Consider the following 22,778-nt stretch of genomic DNA (forward strand, 5'->3'; position numbering starts at 1 on the left):
CCAAAGAAAGTTCGAATCCTCTGCACTCCTTTGCAGGCAATACACACGTAAACAAGTTGACCCTGGTGTTCGACATGGCGACCCAATTCGTTTCTCTATAGAAAAACGGTTTACGTTTCATGGGTGTATTCAAATTGTTATACTCTGTACACAACACTGAGCACGGACTGACAATACTTGAGTGAGTGGGTTTTGCTTTCGCACATTTTTACTCTGAATTTTATTTTCTGGATTATAGATGTAATATTATTCATTAAAACACAACAGAATTGCTACTTTTCTTAAGTATTAAGGATAAAGATAAAAATTGTGAAATTGCAAGGATGTGTTAATCAAAAGCCTCCCGAAATTCGTAGTTTCAATAATTTCCAGATTAAATAAGTTTTTTATTTTATTTTCGTGTGAAATGCTATAGCAACATATAAGTTGTGATATTATACAGAAAATTTGAGAAAATTTTAACTTCAAATCTGTGTCTATGCACCTTTAAAGCAACTCTATGACGAACTGAACACATTATCACTGTGTTGAAAACAATTCATAAGTAGATATTTGTATTCGCTTTATTTTCGGGGGAAATGTCGTCTGACCTTAAAACAATAAAACTAGTATGCTGTTTTTATCTTAAACTCTTTATAATGTACACTACAAACAAATTTTACCGACTCGACTTTATTTCCAATACTGACTAATTCTACTACATGTACAGTTATTGCCGAGATCAAAGAGATGCCATGCCCATTATTATCCAATAAATCACGAATGTCATCAAAAGATTATTTGATCAGAAACACATATAAAACTTGTTAACAAGAATTAAAAATGTGACATTAGAATGTAATACATAATTAGACTTTATCATCGTCTCGGTTTCTGCAATCTACATGATGTGTCTCTTTTTATAGAGGTTTCCATGGACCTCCGAACAACATGTACACTACATGAACTTACGTTAAAGCAATTGAGTCGACAACAGATTTTGCTATTTTAGAATCATAAAAAATATTTAATATATGTTGCAAAAAATATTATAAATTATAAAAGGATAAATGTTAACCAAAGAAAGTTCGAATCCTCTGCACTCCTTTGCAGGCAATACACACGTAAACAAGTTGACCCTGGTGTTCGACATGGCGACCCAATTCGTTTCTCTATAGAGGAAACGATGAGCCGCATTTTAGAACTGTTAGTAGGATAAAAATAAAGTTCTTGTTGTCTACAGAAACTATTTCTGAATTATATCAAGAATATTTTGGAAAGTATGTTTTTTAGATATAAAGAACGATTCAAATCGCAAAGAAAATTGGGATCTGTCTGCATCTTACTGAGCAACGGTACAAATAATTTGATCTTTTAGCATTAAATTGTAACCTTTAGGTTAATCACTTTAACCTTTATCATATTTTACCAAAGTGATCAGGGCAATTAATATAATCTTATTTTATGTTAAATAGTTTGAATAATATTTAAAACTTTTAAAAACCTTGCAAATTAATGCGCGTAAACTATCAAGTGACCTTTTTACACTTATAAAGTATCATAATTTGGGGATTAAAAAAATCTATTAAAAAGCAATAAAATAGTTTCTTGTTCAAACTTGCTACGACTTAAGTGTTGATTGGTTCAAATTATCATATAATTTAAAATAATGAAAGAAAAAGTCAGGGCCTGTAATGTAAATTTTGAAATATTGGTCAAAATATTTGATTGTTTTGAATATATATATTTCTAAACTATATGTCCTAAGTTGACCAAACTTGCATGAATGATACAACTAAGGATGCAGACTACTGGAAATGCTTCACGGATGCTGGATCTGACTTACATTTTCCAGATGACTGTTCAGGTTAACGGTTTTGGAGCAGGTTTCTTATAAAGTAACTATTTGCCCTACCTGGACCAAACATATTTGGACGATACATCTTAGAATGCACACTACTGGACTTGCTTCAGATGCTGAATCTGACCTACATTTTCCAGATGAGTGACTTGCTTAAAAATTTTGGAGCAGGTTCACTCTAAAATAACTATTTGCCGTACCTGGACCAATCTTGCATGGATGATACATCGAAGGATGCACACTACCATGGTTGCTTATTATGTTGAATTTTACCCACATTTTCCAGATGAGCGTCCAGATTAAAGTTTTTGGAGCAGTTTCTTTCCAAAGTGATTATAAATCTTATGCTTACCATCTTTACACTGAAGATACTTTTATTGATGCACACTTCAAGGGTTGCTTTGGATTCGGGATTTGACCTACATTTTCCACATGAGTTAACAGGTTAAAGTTGTTGAAACAAGGGGCCTATCTGAACCAAACTTGCATAAATGTTCATCAAGGAATGCAATCTTGCATGGATGATACATCGAAGGATGCACACTACCATGGTTGCTTATTATGCTGAATTTTACCTACATTTTCCAGATGAGCGTCCAGATTAAAGTTTTTGAAGCAGTTTCTTTCCAAAGTGATTATAAGTCTTATGCTTACCATCTTTGCACTGAAGATACTTTTATTGATGCACACTACCAGGGTTGCTTTGGGTTCGGGATTTGACCTACATTTTCCACATGAGTTACCGGGTTAAAGTTGTTGAAACAACGAGCTTATCTGAACCAAACTTGCATAAATGTTACATCAAGGAATGCAAACTACCAGAGTTGCTTCAGATGCTGGATATGACCTACCTTTTCGAGATGAGTGATTAGGTTAAAGTTTTCGGAGCAGATCTATTACATGTACCAAGAAATTACAAGGTTTATCTGAACCAAACTTGCATTGATAATGCATCAAGGGATGAACACTCCCAAACTTGCTTCAGATGCTGGATATAACTTACATTTTCTGAATGAGTAACTACATGTAATTTAATTTTTTTAGATTAGTCCATACCTTAGTAACTGCAAGCCCTATCAGACCAAAATTGCATAAATGGTGCATCTAGGGATGCACACTTCTAGATTATTAGTTTAGTGTGGGATTTTGCCTTACTTAAAGACATCATTCGTTGAGGTGAGATCTGTAATCTCTGATTACCTTTGTTTTATATTTCACACCGAATCGCCTTGAACAGAAATACATCTATGTAATTCAATCCATAAATCGGTCTTCTCTTCTAAAAGCCACAACTTTTCTAATGGTTTTATAGACCAAATAAGAATAGTCATGTCTATTTTTACAGAATAGTTTTCTTAATTATACCTGCAGAGTTGGATATTAATAGCAATATTTGACAGGAATCAATTTTCTGTGACTATGTGTAAACAGCTTAATTTAAACATATTTTAAATATAACTGTGCAGAAAATATTGTAAGAAGCATAAATATACACATACATAATGTGCTTGAACTATCTTTCTTAGGACAATGAGGGAATTTTTATTCATTTAGTATTTGTTTTTGTACTGTTCAAAGCAAAATAATATAATCTGGTCTGGTAATATCTGCACTAAGAAATTTTAAATTTATTTTTGTCAAATCACTATCCTCTCATTTATTTTGGCTCTGTTTGATTTTCATAAATCACTCAAACACAGATTAGAATTGAAAATGGTCATTTATTAATTAAATGACGTAATATGAAAACCAAAAAACTAGTTACAAAAATTATCTAACAAAACCCGAATGTATATTAAAAACATATATTGTCAAATCCGAGTCGAAAACATCTCTAATTGTAAAAAATCATTATGCAAACATGAACACAGAGTATTACATAATATATTCAACGTTATGTTCTTGAAAATCAAAGGTGGGGGACCAAAAATTGCCACAGTATTACTTGAAAAGTAATACCCCCCACCCCAAAATGATTGAGAGATATACAATTGTATAGCATATGTACCTGACATATGTCAACGGCAAGAAATTGAAATAAAATCAAATACATGACTAGGTTTCTACCATTAGAATTTAACCTGAACACAATAACAAACATCAGAAATATTCCAAATTATTCGTTCATCTTGCGTTCACCGTTTACTTTGAGCTCCCGTTTGCCCTCCGATCGCGTACTGCGTTCGCTCACTGTTCACCGTTTAATAGTTGCGTTCAGCGTTCACACCGTTCGCTCTGCATTTGTTCTCTGATCAAGTAGGAAAGCATAACGTTTGACTATAGTCTATAAAAATATTCAAGTAAGGCATCTTCATTAAACCCCGTATTTGTCCCGGATTTTAGTTGAAAAATGACCTCTAGAAATAACGTTTCTGTGTTATGTTTCGAATTTTTTTTTATGTCATGCGAATGCTTACTAATGCTTTAGTAATATTGGAGATGTGTAGGTTCCATAACCAGTGCGAGTTAGTAACCTGTTTTTTTGTTTTTTTTCACAACTTGAGTACCTTAATTTTTCTTCTTAATTTTCAAGAGACACGAGGCTATTTTGAAAATTAAAAAAATAAAGAAAGAAGTTTGAGAAAACTGGTTACTAACAACATGAACAAGCACTGGTTAAAAATTTAGTATCCTTTTCTCCCATCATACAAACATGAACTTGGGTGTTTTGGTGAGATGAACATGGCGCTGAGGAAGTTGTCCATCCCGTTAGTATTTACGTTCCTGGTAATATAACTCGATGATCTGTAGAAATTAAATATACAAGGGAAAATTGAACAAGATTAAGATTTTAAATGTAGATGCTTATTAACATACACTTTACCTGCATTTTATGTCATCATAGGCACGAACTTTGAAAATAGAGCCTGGAAAAGCAGTCAATTAGAATCGTCGTTGGTAGAAGTAGCCATGAACACGAAAAAAAAGAACTACAGCGCGGGAGTGATGAAACTCGGTTAATAATGAAAGAATATATGTTCTGATTGTCATTTACGTATTAGCAGATTTAGCTTAACAATCAAAAATCATTCGTATCCAAAAGTTATCAAATTTACATTAGAAGAAATTAAAAAAGGTATTGCTAACAGGAAGTATACATTTAAGTGATGAAAAGCTCAAATTACGGATAAAAACTCTTTCAGTTACTGATAGCTACAGAAGAGGGTAAACACCTCTGCAAAATGTTGATACATCCACTTGTCCAAACGTGGTTTCTGGAAAGAACCTATTTCTACTCGAGAAATATGATGTTAAATTTAGTGTTATGAAGTCAAGTTGATTTTAAGAATTAACTTTGTTAAGAACTATCACGAGAAAAACTTGAAATGATGACCCATTACCTTTAATGCTGTAACTATATGTTCAAAAGACAAGGCAGAGATAAAAGAAGTTTCATTTCAGGTGAGCGAGTTTGACACAGAAAATGATGATCCATTGATGTTTCCCAAACTGGTCGGTGAAGCGGTAGTGAGAGGGTGGGCACTGGAAAAAGTACATGGTACGGACAACCTATATAGCGTGTTTCATTAAAAAAAAATTATACTGCCCTAAAAAATTATAAAGTTATTGGTTTTTACTTTGTTTTTAGCTTACATGTGTCAAACTCAAATTCAATTTCAAGACGTTGAAGTTCAATGTAAAAAGAAAATCGGTTGAAGTGTTTATGTTATGTTTATGTTATAAAACGATAGCTGGTGGAAATCTTAATTCCGATGGTCAATTTAGTTGGAAAATATTCATTTCTCTAAATTCGATTTGCCAATGGATTTTAATCCTTGACATTTTACAAAAAATAAGTACATTGGCAAGATATTAACTTTTTAACAAGGACAAGAAAATATAAAATAATTAACAAAGGCATCGCAAAGCGGAGCATCCCCTCGCAAAAAAGAACGTGTATCAACCTCGAATTATAACTAACGTTACGCAAGCACTCAATCATCCATTTCTATATAACACCCCCCCCCAACTCCGTTGTAAGAGGATATATTTTATATTGAAGGTTAACACACTTTAAGTTTTTATATACTTTTATAATTCTCATCGTTCGTCTCAAACCACTGTTCGGAGTCCGCATATATAGCTATCTCCTACCCGTGGCTGCTTGATCACATAAAAATTGTCGTAATCTTGAATAATTATGCATCTATGCTGTGATGTCGTGTTCAGCCAATGACAACATTTGTTTCCATTGCAATATTGAAATCGACAATTGACATCATCAGTAAACAGAAAATATTTCGTAAACTTCGATTGGGTATTGAAAGATCGCGTGAAAGTTCATTTTCCGACTATGCTTTACTTGCGTTGGTCAATATTTTAATGAGCAACGAAATATTCTCTTCTCATTCAACCACGGCCAGAATGGGAGAGGATCGTGTATTTTGGTCGTGGTTTGCGACGATTTATAATTCTAAGTAATTAAGTAAATACAATGACTACATGTATGTTCAATGTTATGAGGTCCGTGATCAGAAAGAACTGCGAACGATAGTATTGTTCTCCCGCCTACCTCCAAGTCAATTTTCAAAAGTTATAATCCGACTTGCAAAAAATTTGGATGTTAAAAACATAAAAGTACTGAATTCCCTACATAGGGTTCTCACTTTCGATAAAGGAATACTTTTGAATCAAATGATTTAAAATTTTACTTTCTATTGACATATATTAACATATAAACACATTTTAAATAAACAATCACTGTACAGATATAGACATTAAGAAGTATTTAAATTGTCTAGTCCTTTCTCTACAGTTTAATTACTTCTACACGGTTAATACCTTTGTGTTGCGTTTCCTTTTGCAAAATTACATCCTTACTAAATTGTAATAACATTAAAGTGCTGCATGTGATGTCATTTTCGTGCATTATTTTCATTATTTTTATGCCCTGCCAGGGCGGGGGCATATAGTGTTTGATGCATTTGATTTCCGTCCTTCCGTTTGCCCTTCCGTTATATTTTGCGTTTAGCTCAGTTTTAAAGAAACCATTCAAGATATTTTTATCAAACATCATATGCTGATGTTAACATAAAATATATTGATGAGAACTATTCAACTGCATCAACATTTTTTTTACCTTGACCGTTCCTTTGACCTTAAGGATGACGTTTACTCAGATGACAAAACAACCTACTGTACATTGTACAGCTATGATTCTTGTGTTATTATTCACTTTTAAATAACTGGGTCAATGACCTACAGGTGTACTTTCCATCCTAGTAGCCCCTGAGTATTTCTCGAAAAATACCGCAATTTTTTTTACTCTATGATCCATATTTTCTTTACTCACAAAATATTACAGGTAATAAAACTCTTTTGATAACGAAAATAAAAGGAATGGAAAAGTTTATTTACATATAAATAAACAATTCGAGTTTGAGCCATAAACTAGTTAATTATTTCAGTCAGAATTTCCTCTGTCAATTTTCTAATTTTTACCTGATTTTAACATACTATTACAAAAATCTGAATGATAAGAACTCTGAATTATTTATGGCCTCAATTAACTTTTATTGCCCTTATTAGTCCCCTACCGGTGAAACCGGAGGGGACTATAGGTTTCCTCTGAGTCTGTCCGTCCGTCTGTCTGTCCCTCTATCTGTCTGTCCCACTTGGTTTTCCGCACTTTTTTCCTAAATGCTTGCAGATATTGAGCTGATTTTTGGTATGTGAGTGTATCTTGTTGAGTTACAGATCAAGTTTGCATTTCGTTCCGCTTCATTGATTTTTGACGGAATTACGGCCTTTTCAATTTTTACGGGTTTTCCGCAATTTTCTTCTAAACGCTTGTAGATATTGAGCTGATTTTTGGTATGTGGCTTTACCTTTATTAGTTATAGATCAAGTTTGCATTTCGTCCCGCTTCATTAATTTTTGACAGAATTATGGCATTTTCAATTCTTAACGGGAACCAGATTAAACTTGCCGGTAGGGGACTAGTATTGCTAATGCAATACTCTCAGAATGCTTGTTCTGCTGGTATTAAAATTATATGAGGTCAATGATCAAATTTTTTATATATGTTGTCCGGAATGATTTTCGTTCATATTTTTGAAATTCTTAAATCCAAGTCTTTAAATTATTTGAAATGATACATGAGCTTTAACACACATAATATTTGAAGAATGATGTTTAAAAACACATATAATCTTTTCTTTGTGAATAATGTTGCAAGAAAAAAAAATGTGACAAAAAAAAAAAATCAAAATTTAGTCCTAATTCCCTCTGCATCGCCATATGTTCTTGCATGTTTTCATCAAATAATAAAAAAAATAAAATTTTTAAATTGATAGTGAGTTATAACATGGCTTTTTTGTCTTTTAGATCAATTTTTGATTTTACATCTTGCACTTTATAGCATTCCGTTTTTGTCATCTAAAACCTTGAGCAAACGTCATCCTTAACCACACTTTAAGAAAATGAGTTTAGGAAAGTTTCAAAGGAACATTTCTTATATTTTTTCAAACCTTATATGCTGATAGATATTGGAGAAAGCTATTCATATTCATCGACATTAGCTCATGCACTGATACAAAATATGGTGAAAATTTAACCAATGCGTCCATTTTTATTAATTTACTTTTCCAATGACCCCTGACTTTACCATTTATTGCGTATAAAACTCAGTTTTAAAAAAATATAATCAAGGAAATTTATACACTAATACAAATTTACACTGTTATATTTGTAATGGTCCCTGGGCGGGACATTCATTCCTATGGACATATTTTTAGTTCTCTTCTTAAGATAATGCTGCCTTTAAGACTAAGTATGGAATTCTTTTGATAAATGTAACTATATATTGTTTTATTTACTTATGATGTTGTTTTCCTGAACTGACTTGAACAGAATCACCCCCGTTACCAGAAAAAGCCGTTTTATACGAAAATTCTTCGAATGAAGGTTTGAAAACTCCAACATATGAGCCAGATGTTGCTATGTTAAAGGAAAATGGTTACTTGGGAAGCGAAAATAAGCTTGACAAACCCGTTATTTCATTGAGTATGGAAAATTACACAGACGAAATCACCAAAGACAAGACAGTTTCAATTGCCAAAAAAATATTGACGTCTTGGGGCACAGAGGGATATGTCGTGGATTCAAAGTTTACATCTCCACCCTCACTTCCGCTCTATTTCTATGTTGGGTATCAAGTGTTGCAGGAACATAAACTTCTAATGGAATGTGGCCATGTAAGTGTAGTAGAAATTGTTGGCATATTTTATATAAACATGTATGTGCTGGATAGTGTAAAAGTAGCTTAATGTAATACACATTAAATGATGTATATTGACTAACTTAAACGTTACTCTATTGTAGATATTATTGTTGGAAGCTCTCAAATTTAATCGAACCGATTACGTCAAGGTTCTCATGGATAATGGCGTATCCATCAAAAAAGAAGACATAGTAACACTCTACAATTCTGTAAGTTTTTTTATGCCCCCATTCGAATAAGGGAGGGCATATTGCTTTACTGCTGTCTGTCGGTCCACCAATAGTTTCCGTTCATTTTCTTCACAGAGGTTGCACATACTAAAATGAAGTTTTGTATACATATTTTACATAAAATATTTAGGTCTATTTTTGTTTTGGGTACGATGGAGTAATTATTGAGAGAGTTATGCCCCTTGGACTTTAAAAAAAATTCTAATTATTTGCAGTTTCCGTTCATTTTCGTTGCAGAGGTTGCACATACTGAAATGAAATTTATTATACAGATTTATCATAAGAATATCTAGGTCAGTTTTGTTTTGGATACGATCGAGCATTTTTTGACAGTTATGCCCCTTGGACTTAGAAACATTCTAATTATTGGGGGGGGGGGGGGGAGGGGGGCATAAGTTTTTCACAATCATCTCGTTTTTCTAATTTCTATGAACGATAATAATTCAAGTTCAATATCAAGAATGTTATTAATATCTATGGTGTAAGCAGTTTTGTCGGTGGAAGGATTGTGTTTCATTGTCCGCTTGCTTTAGGTAACTTTCAAATTTTCCTAATTTGGATGCCATCATTAAGCTGGTGGAAAGCTGTAAAATTAGACCTGTACACAACCCTTGTGGCCATTGATCAGTGAGAAATCTTTGCGCCAGCACAAATTGCGACGCTTAACCTCGGGTTATACGGTTTTATTCCCACGTTCTTCAAATAAAACAGTGCCAATAATAATTTTGAAAACTTATAATGGAAGGTCACTACATTTCTTGCCAAAATTTTTAAAAACGATACAACTTTTATTTTATACTAAATTTTCTTTTTCTCCATAACAGTCACACTACATCGGCATTATTGCCTGCACTCTCAAGCGCCAGCAACTACGTCAGTCCTTTTCTACAGGAATACGCATGCTTTACAGACTGAATTGTCTATGGACATTTCCGTTATTTCCCGATCATGACAATGAGCACAGGGCGGGTGTGACCGGTCCGCAGGGGATGCTCACTCCTCCATGGCACTTGATCCCATCTCTGATCTTTTAGAGGCCCATGTTTGTTCTCACAGGATGAAACTGCCCCTTTAAGTCAACGGAATGGTCACTGAAAGGTCTGGAAAGGTGACTGAATGACAGAGCTCTGCCATTCAGTCACCTTTCAGTTAACTGAATGGAAGAGATTCATCCTGTGTCTTCTCCTGTTTTGTATTGTTTAAATGGACTCTTGAGCTTTAATACTATTCGTCATCTCCATGTATTTCATCGATCACTGTTCCCTATCTTCACCGTTTTTTATTACTTATGAGATGTTATTTTTTTTTAAAGACTATACGTTGTACGAGTTCAAACCACGGGTCAGAAGTGGAAGATTGTAATTGTTTAGGAATGATGTGGTTAATGAAGGTAGGTCGGAAACAATAGGAATGATGTGGTTAATGAAGGTAGGTCGGAAACAAGATATAAAAGATTGATTAATTATGTGTTCCAGAAAAGGGCTACTACAGAAGAATGAAAAGACATTTTAGTCCTACTGGTGAGAGACCAGAAGAGTTTATGCGATAGTAATGTGTCTGTCGTGCGCCTGCCTGTCTGTTCAAATGTGTAACCATAAACATTTTGTTAAAATGCCACTCCTCCTACAGTTTTGGTCCAATTTGAATATTACTTGATACACCATTAGACTACACCAAAATACATAAGTTTGTTAATCGACTGTCGATTTCGATGATCGGTGTTGCCATGGTTACTAAAAAGAAATTTCCGTAAAATTCATTAGAAACGCTACCCCTCCTACAATTTTGGGATAATTTTAATATAATTTGGTACACAATTGGACTAAAACTAAGATATATTATTCTATTTATCGTTTTTTTTATTCGATGAATGGATTGCTATGGTTAGTAAAAAACAGAAATTTTCGTATTTTTTCCAGAAGGCTACTCCTACATTTTTTGTCCAGTTTGATTATAACTTAATACATGATTAAAACAGTTACATAATTTTGTTTATTGCTTTTTATTTGGATGAACGGGGTTGTCATGGTTACTAAAAAAAGAAATTTCTTTGAAATTCTTTCAAAACGCTACCCCTCCTACAGATTTTGTCACGTTTCAATAGAACTTGACACACAATTATACTTCATTACGGCGAATAAATCTATCCCTTTTTGGATGCACGGGGTTCCAATGGATACCAAAATTATAACATCAGTTCTTTGTAAGGACCAAAGTATTACTGTTGGGCTGTGGCACCCACCATGAGCGATTTTCATGAAAATTTTTCTGGTGATTAATTCCCATACATTATGACATAATCAATAATTAAAATTTAAGGTTACTACCTTGGTTGCCATTTATATAGAATTATAGAACAATTTATAGAATTATTTTATAGGGCTGTGCGATTTTATCGATATACCGGTATATTCGTGATTTTTTATTGCGCGATACGTATCGTGATGCGGAGACTAAAATACTGGTATTTAGTTTATTTAGTTATAAATTACGGAAATGAGTAATTCTTTTGTTTAAACCCTTCAGGGACTGCAAAAAATGTTGTCAAACAAAGGCATCCTAGTTTCCATACATGCTTTATTAATACATAAATAAAATTGAAAAAGGGTGAATTTATATTTTCACACTATATTTGATAGAAAAATCATGGAAATCTACATGTATTTAAAATCAAAGTAAAAATTATGTGTAAAAATTTCTTCAAAATTCTATTCCTCCTACAGTTTTGGTCCGATTTCATTAAAACATGGTACACATGTAGAGACTTTGCTAAGATACATAATCTTTTTATTAGTTTTTAATTTTAAGAAACGGTGTTGCCATGGTAACTAAAAATATACTTCTGTGAATTTCACAATAATCTTGGCACAAAAAGAGACTTCACTATATATAAGCAACACAGCTAGGTTAAGGACGCCCATAAAATATACGCTTTAAAATATTCAGAGAAAATGAATACAATCTTAATATTTTTTTAACAGCATTAGTTTTTATTAATGTGAATTGTGGTGGTTGCACTTGTATAAAATCGGGTCACTGCTGATTACGGCCAAAGCGACATCGCTTACATCAGCTGTTTTTTCACTTGACAGGTTTAAAACTAGAACATATATGTACTTCTACAAAGATCTTTAAAGTTCAACGATATACGTATCTTTCCGCTATAAAATTTATTCCCTTTTCTTAGAAACAAATTTCTTAACCTAAAAAGTACTGGGAGCAACTTCCCCATGTGAAAAATTTAGCCGTCTTTCCATGAACTCCAGACATAAGATGTAATACGCATTGGAATAATGTTACATTACGGAATAAATAAACAATGCACAACCGGCCCCCAGCACTTTTAAAACTAGTAAGAATAATAGCTACACATGTTTAAAAATTCAAAATTTATAGTGAAGCGGATATCGATGAACTTGATATTTTTGAGGGGCTTGACTATCATTCTAGCACGTTACTGTACAAATACTCCCCACGGCTATATATAAGGTCTACATATGATCAATGTAGTTTGACAATAAAATGTTGATTAATATATTTCAGTACGTGTCTCTTTATTGCTTGTCGTATTTATTTTTATTTTTACAAACTTAGTTTGTAATTATTAGCGTAAAAGCTTGATCCACGCCTCAAGTACTGAGAAACTGCCTATCAAACTAAGAAATGACGTCATCTCAGTAAGTACAACGAGATAAGCTGGCTTTCATTTTACATACGCTAAGTGCTATTATGGCAAGATTAGTTGCACATCCGTTTACTTTTACAATATATATGAGAAACGAAAGTATTTGCGTGTGTTTTAAAAAGAACATATAGTATTTATTCATCGAAATTCATTTGTATTGATTTAACGTGACGTCATTATAGCTTTCCCGAACCTCTGCATATCCTGACATTAATATGAGAGTCCTTTACCTAGCTGCGAAGGTTCATTATCTTATTTAACGCCGGCGTCATAATTTCAAGACCAAGTGCTACTTTTCTGTACCCTTGTTAAGTAAAAACCAGTAAAGCTACAGTCTCTTCAGAGACTTCCGGTTTGTCTTCTGTGTTTTTTTTCACATAATGGAAAAATAATTATAATAAAAATAAAGAAAATCAATTGGATTTTATCAGTACGCATTGAAATTAAGATTTTATACGTAAAGCTAAAGTAAGGTATAAATATGTAATCTCCCGAGCTTCCGGTATTCCCAGCTTATTTAAAGTACGAGATCTCGCGAGATCTTCCTTCTTCAGAGAGGCTGAGAAAGTAGTAGCTATTCCTAGAATTTATTATTTTTAACTCAAATTTTATTAATAATACCATATTTCATTTATTCATAATTATTTTTTTTTTCAAAAAAAAAAAAAAAAAAAAAAAAAAAAAAAACCAAACAAACAAAAAACAGAAAAAAACCCCACATGAACCATTATTAATTTACTTACTTTTTGTTAAAATAAGAAGTAGAAAATATATTTACAGATTTAATTCAAATACATGAAAAACTCAATAGTAGTCATCATCTATGACAAAAACAACAAAAATATGCAAGATGTACAAGTTAACGTTTTTATTAAAGTTTAATTAAAAAAAAAAAAACATTTCTCAGCTAATAATAGTCATTGCTTTTTCCCAGAAATCGCTGCTGAAGTCAATGTCACTCAAAAATGGTCTGTTTCTCTATATCTTTTATTTCACTTCCTGAAATGAAAAGAGGAAGGAAAATTTAAATCACTGATATTAACTTTTAAGGCTAACAACAATTATCAGTGTTCAATGGGTGGGTGGGAGTACCTTACTTCAGCTTTACTCATAAAATCTTAATTTCATTGTGTGCGCTAAAGCGCACTGATAAAATTTCCAATTTTATGTCGTACAGCTGAAATAAGGTATAAATATGTAAATTCAAAGCAAGAATTTTCTGTCTTTCTGTTCTCTCTCTCTCTCTCTCTTTTCTTTTTTTATTTATCATCAAGTGTTAATATTTTATCTGCAAATTCATCTTGAGCCTCAACAGGTTTATTGGAGTCTATTGAAAGTGCTAGCAGATTTCCATTTAGCCCTAGACATGACTTGTGCCAAAGAAAGACCAAATTTAAATGCTTTAGAGGTACAATTACCTCTGGTTGAATGAGCCTTAAACACATTGGTGTCTTTCCTGCCTTTCCAATCATTGTATTTAACCACCCTGCTAAAGTGCATGGTTTTACCCCTTTATGAGGGTTAGTACAGCTAATGAAAAAAAGTTGTTCCCCTCCTCTTAACTGTTCTGTTTTCTTCAAGTATTCTTTGATACAATTGTGCACATTAAGTTTGTCCTTATCTAATTTTGGGAAATTCACTTTTTTCTGATTTTCTGTTTACCTTTCGTGTTTTGGTTAACTGTGTAATTGTGAATATAATTTTATTACTTTGAATTTCCATAAATCGAATATCAAGTTTCTGAAGTTCAGAAACTCTACTTGCAGAGGTTAATGCCATTAGGGTCAAAGTTTTTAATGTTCTTTCTTTCAGAGTTAAATTTTGATTTTCCCCCATTGACTCAAGATGTTTAAGAACCTTATCAACGTCCCTGGTTTCATTATATCTAGGAAGAGGCGCCTTTCATGACCTGTTTTATTAAAGGTTGAGTCCAGTGTTCCAAACAGCTGCTGTAAGCTGACTGGGTACCCTGACTCCAGGCTGCCGTGAGTAACTCTGAAGTTTGTTTTGAAACTCCAAGCATTTCTTGGGATTTCCGGAAATTTTCTAAGCCACCAACTTTAGAGCACCGTTTAGGATCATTGGATGACCCCCCCACCCCCTTGGTGACATAAACAGATTTCTCTGTGGTGGCAGTAGAATTGGTTTCGCAATTGTCATTTGTAATAGGAGTGGATGAAATGATTGGGTCTGCCATACAGGTGTTATCATAACTAGCCCCCCCCCCCTCCCTCTGGAGTTTGGAGAGACACTTAGGGATCATGCAGAATGGAGGGAAAGCATATGCTTTCTTCTTCTTTTCCCAAGTTGTCGGAAATTCATCCGCCAAGAGAGCTAAGGGGTCGTTTTTCCAACTAATATATTGGGGAACCTGAGCATTCCAATGATCTGCAAACAGATCTATCTTATTAGGTCCAAGTATTTTGTTTATTTGCCTAAATATTGATGGAATCAGCCTCCAGCTGTTTATGCTTACCTCCTGAATGTTCCTGCTCTCCCAGTCGGCTATGCTGTTCTGGCAACCTGGGAGATACTCTGTTGTAAGAATGATCTTTTTCAACATGCAGTATATATCCATATTTCTTTCGCAATTGTATTGAGAATATGAGATTTTGTGCCCCCCCCCCCCCTTTTGTTCACATAAATGACCGCTGTCACATTGTCCATCTTTAGATGCACATGAATATTTTCCATGGTGTTGGTCAAGGATTTGATTGCTATTACTGCCGCTTTCATTTCTAATACATTTATGTGCAAGCTCTGTTCCTCCAAGGTCCCCCATTCTTATCTTGAGAGATGGGCAGTGGAACCCCCCACCTACCTTTCTATGCATTTGTCTCTATCGTCAACTGGGGGCTCACAGTTAAGATTTGTTTCCCATCCCAATCTCTTATTTTTTTGACCAACTATTGAATTTCTGTTTTGCATTGACTGGGCAACTCTACAATTTTCGGATAGTTCTGGGATCTTATTAAACACTTTGTTTGATGCATTTGGAGTTCCCTCATGTACAAAGCTGCAGGTATTACTGCCTCTACCGTTGCGTTTAAGGACCCAATCAAACTTGCCAGTTCTTGAATTGTTATCTGTCTTGTCTTTTCTTGATTAGGTTGTTTACTTTTGTCTGAGGCAGGGAAACTGTCGCGTTGTTTGAATCCAATTGGAATCCCAGAAACTCTAGTACTTGGACAGGATTTGTTACAGAGTTTTTCCAATTTATCACCCACCCCAGATGATGTAACATCCAAATCAAAGAGTCTCTGTCCTTTATTATGCCCTCTTCTGTCCGATTCATTATCAACATGTCGTCTAGGTAAACCACAATTCGAATCCCAATTCTTCGTAAAATTGCCATTAATGGCTTCAGAATTTTTGTGAATAAACGAGGGCCTGAAGCCAGACCAAAGGGAAGGCTTTTGTATTGTAGCAACTTTCCCTTCCAATTGAATTTTAGGTATTTCCTGTGACTCGGGTCTGTTGGGACACAGAAATAAGTATCCCTGAGATCTATTTTGCACATGTCTCCTTGCCTCAGAGTTGTTTTCACAACTTGAAACCCTTCCATTTTGAAGTGTTCGTACCGTATGGACTCGTTTAGCTTTTTCAAATTGAAAATTGGCCTTAAGCCTCCATCTTTTGGGGGGCAAATGAATAAAGTACTCAGAAATTGACCATTTTCTGGTTCTGCAATATCCACTGCGTGTTTTGTCATCATGTCTTTAATTTCCTGATCTAATGCCAGTTTCTCCTCTTTCGAAAAATTCATTTGATTTTGAATGGGCAATTTCTGAACAGGTTGATTTACGAAGTCCAGTTTTATTCCACGAACTGTGGACAGTATTTGTTTGTCTGATGTAATTTTTTTCCCGAATTTGTCAGAAAATGAGCAATTCTGCCCCCTAACGGTAGCCGAGTCTGATCTATTTCCACAAGACCCAGATGACAAATCAGTGAGTGGAGATGGCAGTGATCTGATTTTACTTTTGTGATTTAATAAACAATAAGATCTTGGGTTGAGCAAGTTGTAAGATCTATGTTTACTTGGCAATACATACCTGGCTTTGAATCGCATTTTGCGGTTAGTTGTTTAGATGTCTGACTTATCACCCTTAGTTTGTTCTGGTTTATTCGTCCTCAATGTAGTCAACCCCCAAGCCTTTGACGAATTACTCTTGCTGCCCGAGGGTCCCTCTGGAAAGGGCTGAACTCTTTTGGGCGGTCTCATCTCCTAAGCCATTTCTCATGCTCTTTTTCTGTTTTTGGCTTTGCAATCTAAAACGATGTAAAATTCTGATCCAAAAAGTTTTAGTTCCTTATCAAAATTATCATTAGGATATTTAATGACAGATGTTGCATTCACAACACTTTTAAACAAACTTAGCCAACCAGGTTAAACGTCTTTCATAAAGACAGGCTGTATTAACCTGTCCTATCATCAAGATAATTTTTTTCAACGAGTTCTGTAACTTCTTGAATTGACTTGCCTGATTTGTCCCCATCTTGGGCTCTATCTTGCTCTTTCCAAATCTCAGCAAGAGGGCCCAAGCATCTGGATACTTTCTTCTGGACATGTTACAGAGCCTGGTCTTGGAGTTTGAAAACTTTAAATGCCCTTTTGTCATTGACAAGGTCTTCAGTGTATGCATCTACCTCCGGCGGATTAAGAAATCCATTAGCCGGTACAGGATGTTTGTCAAGCACACTAGTGTTAATACGCTCATCACTAAGGTGAGTGGTGAGAAACTTTTTCACATATTTTTCTTAGCTGGTATCTAGCCTGTACTTGGAGTCAAAATCTCCTGGATCAAACCGTTTAGGTTCACAGGCGTCATCATCATCAGTGCGTGGACCAACGCCCGCAAATTGTGAAAAAAGACGAAATTTCTCCGTCAGAATCGGCAGACTGCATAGAATAGCTATCTGAATCTGTCTCAGCATAAGGTTCAGTGTTTTCCCCTTCATCTTCATCCATCCTCTTTCTAGGGATGACAAAATTGTCCCATCTTTACTTGGGCTGTAATGGCGGCGTAATAATATCGTTGCCTCTTGACGATTTTTTTTCTCTGACATAATTTCAGGACTGTTATCGTCCAGAGAGGCCTTTGAGCTGCTCTCCATCCCTCAGGTCACGTAAAATAAACCTGATGGTGAAATGATAGCTGTACGCACAACGTACAGCAAAGATGAAACTCGATAAAAAGTAATCCAAAAAAGACGCAGCAACAACTTTAGAAGCCGAGCGGAAGAAGGAAGATCTCGCGAGATCTCGTACTTTAAATAGGATGGGAATACCGGAAGCTCGGGAGATTATATATTTATACCTTACTTCAGCTTTACGAAATAAAATGTCTTTTGCTTGAGGTGTGAAATACTTTGAATTTTTTTTTTTAACTTTTTCAGTCCATAAACAAACAAGAGGCCAAGAACTGTTTTAATGTAGAGACGGCTGTAAATGCTCCACAAACCATTTGCAGAGAATTGCTCGACTACCAGAGTACGTACCGGTCTTTATATGCTCCAATGCATAGCTTAAGCATGCTTTCCTTTAGTAGCTGTAAATTAGTCAATCATATGTAGCGCTAATCAGCTTAGAGGCAATGCAAAGTACGATTATACACCGGTCTAGTATACCATAATAAGAACTTGCACGAAATTCCCGTTCCGTCTAGATCTCTCTCATTAGAAACCAGACCCCAAGACCATAAACTGAGAACAGACTTAAGTCAAAATTTCAAACCAATATAACTTTTGAAATAATTTTGATAATGAAAGATGATTTTAATCATGAATTTAAATGTTAAATAAAATTGCAAAATTTTAAGCAAATACATTAAATAAGACTCAAGATATTGAACATCAAATTTTTGACTTAAGTCTATTCTCAGTTTATGGTCTTGGGGCCTGATCTGTTTCTCAACATGAAGCTAACCATGGCTTTGCTGTTTTAGCAGGAATTTTAAAGATTTATTTCCCTTTATATCTATGTAAAACTTTCATTGCCTAATGTGGTCCCAAACTAGTCCTGGGGGTCATGATTTGAACAAACTTAAATCTTTGCTATCTAAGGATGCTTCCATATAAATATGACTTGTCATGGCTTTACTGTTCTTGAGAAGATCTTAAAAGACTTTTCCTATATATTCTTTTGTTAAACTTTAATCGCTTATTGTTGCCCCACCCTAGTCCGAGGGGTTATAATATGAACAAACTTGAATCTTCACTATGTAATGAAGCTTTCACTTAAGTTTCATTTTATCCCCTGGCCCTGTGGTAATAAAGAAAATTTTTAGATGAAGCCATTTATATTTTTGACAAAATCTTGATCATTTCCCCGTGAGAGAGGATGGCGCCCTTAATTTGGACAAATTTAGATCCAAATAACCAAAGGATTCTTTTTGGCAAGTTTGGTTGAAACTGGCCCAGTGGTTTTTGGAAGTCGAAAATGTGAAAAGTGTACAGACGACACACAAAAGACGAACACCGGACTCCCGTTGATCAGATAAGCTCACTTGAGTCTTCGGCTCAGGTGAGCTAAAAATTAAGTATACCATCATGGCACACGTCAAATATTTTGGTTTATTTCACATTAAAGAGATGATCGTGCGTAGAAGAAAATCATGTCAACGTTGGTACATTCCTAATATTAGATGTATACCTATGGTGTAGTTACTAATTAAAACAAATGATACATCCTTTATTTCTCAACTGGTTGTGTAGCAATTTCACAAATGCCAATGTGCAGCTTTGTTCATTGCACAATGTATTATAATGAATGTTGAACAATATTGTATCCTTAAAAAAAATCTAAACACAAATCATTATGCTTATTCTTAGACTTTACAACTGTGATCTTAGTGAGCATGGCTCTCTGTGAGTTCTTAGTTGACCTTTTTAAGTTAAAATGAAGAAATATATATAGTACAATACCAAATTAATTTTAATAACTTTATACCAAATCAAGTTTAAAATTAAAGGCTGGCCAACAAAACTATTTCAATTTTAGAGTAACTATCAATTGCAATTAAGAGGCCAGCTTCTTCTGTCCAGTATGCCCGAGAGATAAAGATAACATCTGATGATCAGAAATGCTCTAAATGATTAAGACTGACTTCTTCCATTAAGTAATACCTAAAATGACAGTTCTACTTCGTCTCTAATCTCAGTAATGCAGCTTGAAAAACCATTGCTTGAAAAGTTCACCCATTGGACAAGTTGAACTTCTCTTTGTTATTTAAAAAATGAAATAGGAAGGAGGAAAGTGAGAACTGTTAAATAGCAATCTTGATAACGTTTTATAGCTTTTTAAAGGGAAAATATTGCAGGATTTTGAAAAATAAATTTATATTTCAAAAATTTAATTGAAAAGTGACCTGATGGGTTCGATTTAACTTTGTTTACCCTTGTTTAAAAATTAATGTATTCATAATTTTACAGAAAAGAAAACGAAGGGAGTAACTCCTGATACAGAGAGTAAAGAAGTCCGACAAGAAGATAATAGAGCCCGTTTTGAAGATATACTTCTATGGGCATTGTACGCCAATAGGCCGGAGATTGCAGAAACAGTGTGGCTAAGAGGAGAAAACCAGCTTAGTATGTTATTTGATTACAGTCAATTTCCTGTCTTTAATTATCAAAATCCGAGTTTTAAATACTTTCAAAAAGATAGCTGATTTTAACTTGGAGACAATGAGTCATATAGACTTTTGACTTTAAAATCCACACAACATGATATAGCAAATCTATTCAGAGACAAAACATCGATGTCCAAACACAATATTATGAGAAAACTGCATGTCCCTTGATTGTCCGGCTGTGCTTCGGTAGATTTTCAACATTTTTAAACCTTCCCTAAAAAAAATACTACAGTTAGTTTTCTGTAGTTAACTATAGTTTACTTTAGCAGCAAACCTTTTTATGCCCCCGTATCAAAGATTCGGAGGTATACAGTTTTTGCCCTGTCCGTTCGTCTGCCTGTTTGTCCGCAAAAACTTTAACCTTGCCCATAACTTTTGATTGGTTGGAGCTATGGCTTCCATATTTCACATGAATATTCCTTATGACAAGACCTTTTATTTGGTAACCACCATATTTGACCTTGACCTTGGAGTTTGACCAAGTTTTGCAAAATTTTACCAAACTTTAACCTTGGCCATAACTTTTGAATAGTTGGTGCTAGGGCTTTCATCCTTCACATGTGTAATCCTTTTGACAATACCTTCCTTTGGATACCAAGAGTTGACCTAGGAGTTTGACCTTCTTTTAAAAAACTTTAACCTTGGCCATAATTTTTGAACAATTGGAGCTAGGGCTTTCATACTTCACATGTGTAATCATTGTGACAAGACCTTTCTTTGGATACCAACAACTTTGACCCTTTGACCTTGAAGTTTTACCTCCTCTTGCAAAACTTTAACCTTGGCCATAACTTTTGAACGGTTGGTGCTAGGGCTTTCATACTTCACATATGCAATCCTCATGACAAGACCTTTCTTTGGATACCAACAACTATGACCATTTGACCTTGGAGTTTGACCTCCTCTTGGAAAACTTTAACCTTCGCCATAACTTTTGAACAGTTGGTGCTAGGGCTTCATACTTCACATGTGTAATCGTTGTGACAAGACCTTCCTTTAGATACCAACAACTTGACCCTTTGACCTTGGAGTTTGACCTACCTTTGGAAAACTTTTACCTTGGTCATAACTTTTGAACGATTGGTGCTTCGGCTTTCATATTTCACCTGTGTATTTCTTTGGAGAAGACCTTTATTTGGGCACCATTAATTTTGACCATTTGACCTAGACCTTGATGTTTGACATACTTTTGAAAAAATCTTTAACCTTTTCCATATCTATTCAATTGTTGCTGCTAGGGCTTTAACCTTTTCTATAAGTTGCCACACGGGGGCATCAGTGTTTCACAAACATATCTTGTTACTATAGTAAATCAAAGTATTTTTATTATGGAATTCAGATTGCTATATTTTTTGTTCTTCAATTCATATATGCACATTTTTTTTTTATATTAAATGAAATAATTATTTGTATATTAACACATTATTTCAAACTTTTATATCACTGCTGCCGAATTTAAGAGATTTTAAGCTTTGAAATCTCGAAAAATTTCCAGAGTAAAGTTTCAGAGTGAATCAAAGTTTCAAAGTTTTAAGCATAGTTAACTATAGTATACTATAGTTAACTATAGTTTTCTATAATTAATTATAGTGACTTTTTGTTACGGTTGTTTTAAAAATAACTTTGCTGTTGGTATAAAACATTTATTTGCCAAACTTGGGTGCTCCCCCCCCCCCTCCTTTAAGAAAAAACATTCATTTTTTTTTTCTTTTTCTATATTGTTCTTGCAAAATCAACACACGTTTATTCTCATTTTAATTATTAAAAAGATGTGTTTGTGAAATACTGATGCCCCCGTATAGCAGCTTGTGGCGAAGGTTAAAGTTTCTCAAATACAAGTCAAACTCCTGGTCAAGAGATCAAAAATGTTGGTACCCAAAGAAAGGTCTTGACTTGGGAAATATACCTGTGAAATATGAAAGCCCTAGTTCCAACCGTTGAAAAATTATGGCAAATGTTTTAAGTTTTTTTAAAGCAAGTAAAACGGCAAGGTCAAGGTCAAATGGTGGCCAAGGGAAGGTCTTGTCACAAGTGATACACATGATCGTGAAATGTGAAAGCCCTAGAACTAAATGTTCAAATGTTATGACCAAGGTAAAATTTTATTTATGTCAAACTCCAAGGGCAAAATTGTTCGTATCCAAAGGAAAGTCTTGTCACAAGGAAT

General features: G+C 34.3%; 1 protein-coding gene across 1 annotated transcript in view; it reads left to right on the plus strand.

The window, feature by feature from the left end:
• Nucleotides 1-4,522: 4,522 nt before the first annotated feature.
• LOC133199069 (transient receptor potential cation channel subfamily M member 2-like) overlaps nt 4,523-22,778 on the plus strand; it is a 37,259-nt gene continuing 19,003 nt past the window's right edge. The window contains exons 1-8 of the mRNA XM_061334956.1: nt 4,523-4,567; nt 4,984-5,005; nt 5,211-5,339; nt 8,693-9,036; nt 9,164-9,271; nt 10,605-10,682; nt 18,378-18,471; nt 20,412-20,567. Coding sequence (XP_061190940.1) covers nt 4,523-4,567; nt 4,984-5,005; nt 5,211-5,339; nt 8,693-9,036; nt 9,164-9,271; nt 10,605-10,682; nt 18,378-18,471; nt 20,412-20,567 — 976 coding nt within the window. The remainder of the gene's footprint in view (nt 4,568-4,983; nt 5,006-5,210; nt 5,340-8,692; nt 9,037-9,163; nt 9,272-10,604; nt 10,683-18,377; nt 18,472-20,411; nt 20,568-22,778) is intronic.

The sequence above is a fragment of the Saccostrea echinata genome, unplaced genomic scaffold (assembly GCF_033153115.1).
Source record: "Saccostrea echinata isolate AGI-Se365-2 ecotype Australia unplaced genomic scaffold, CSIRO_AGI_Sech_v1 ptg000033l, whole genome shotgun sequence".
In the NCBI taxonomy this organism is placed as follows: domain Eukaryota; kingdom Metazoa; phylum Mollusca; class Bivalvia; order Ostreida; family Ostreidae; genus Saccostrea; species Saccostrea echinata.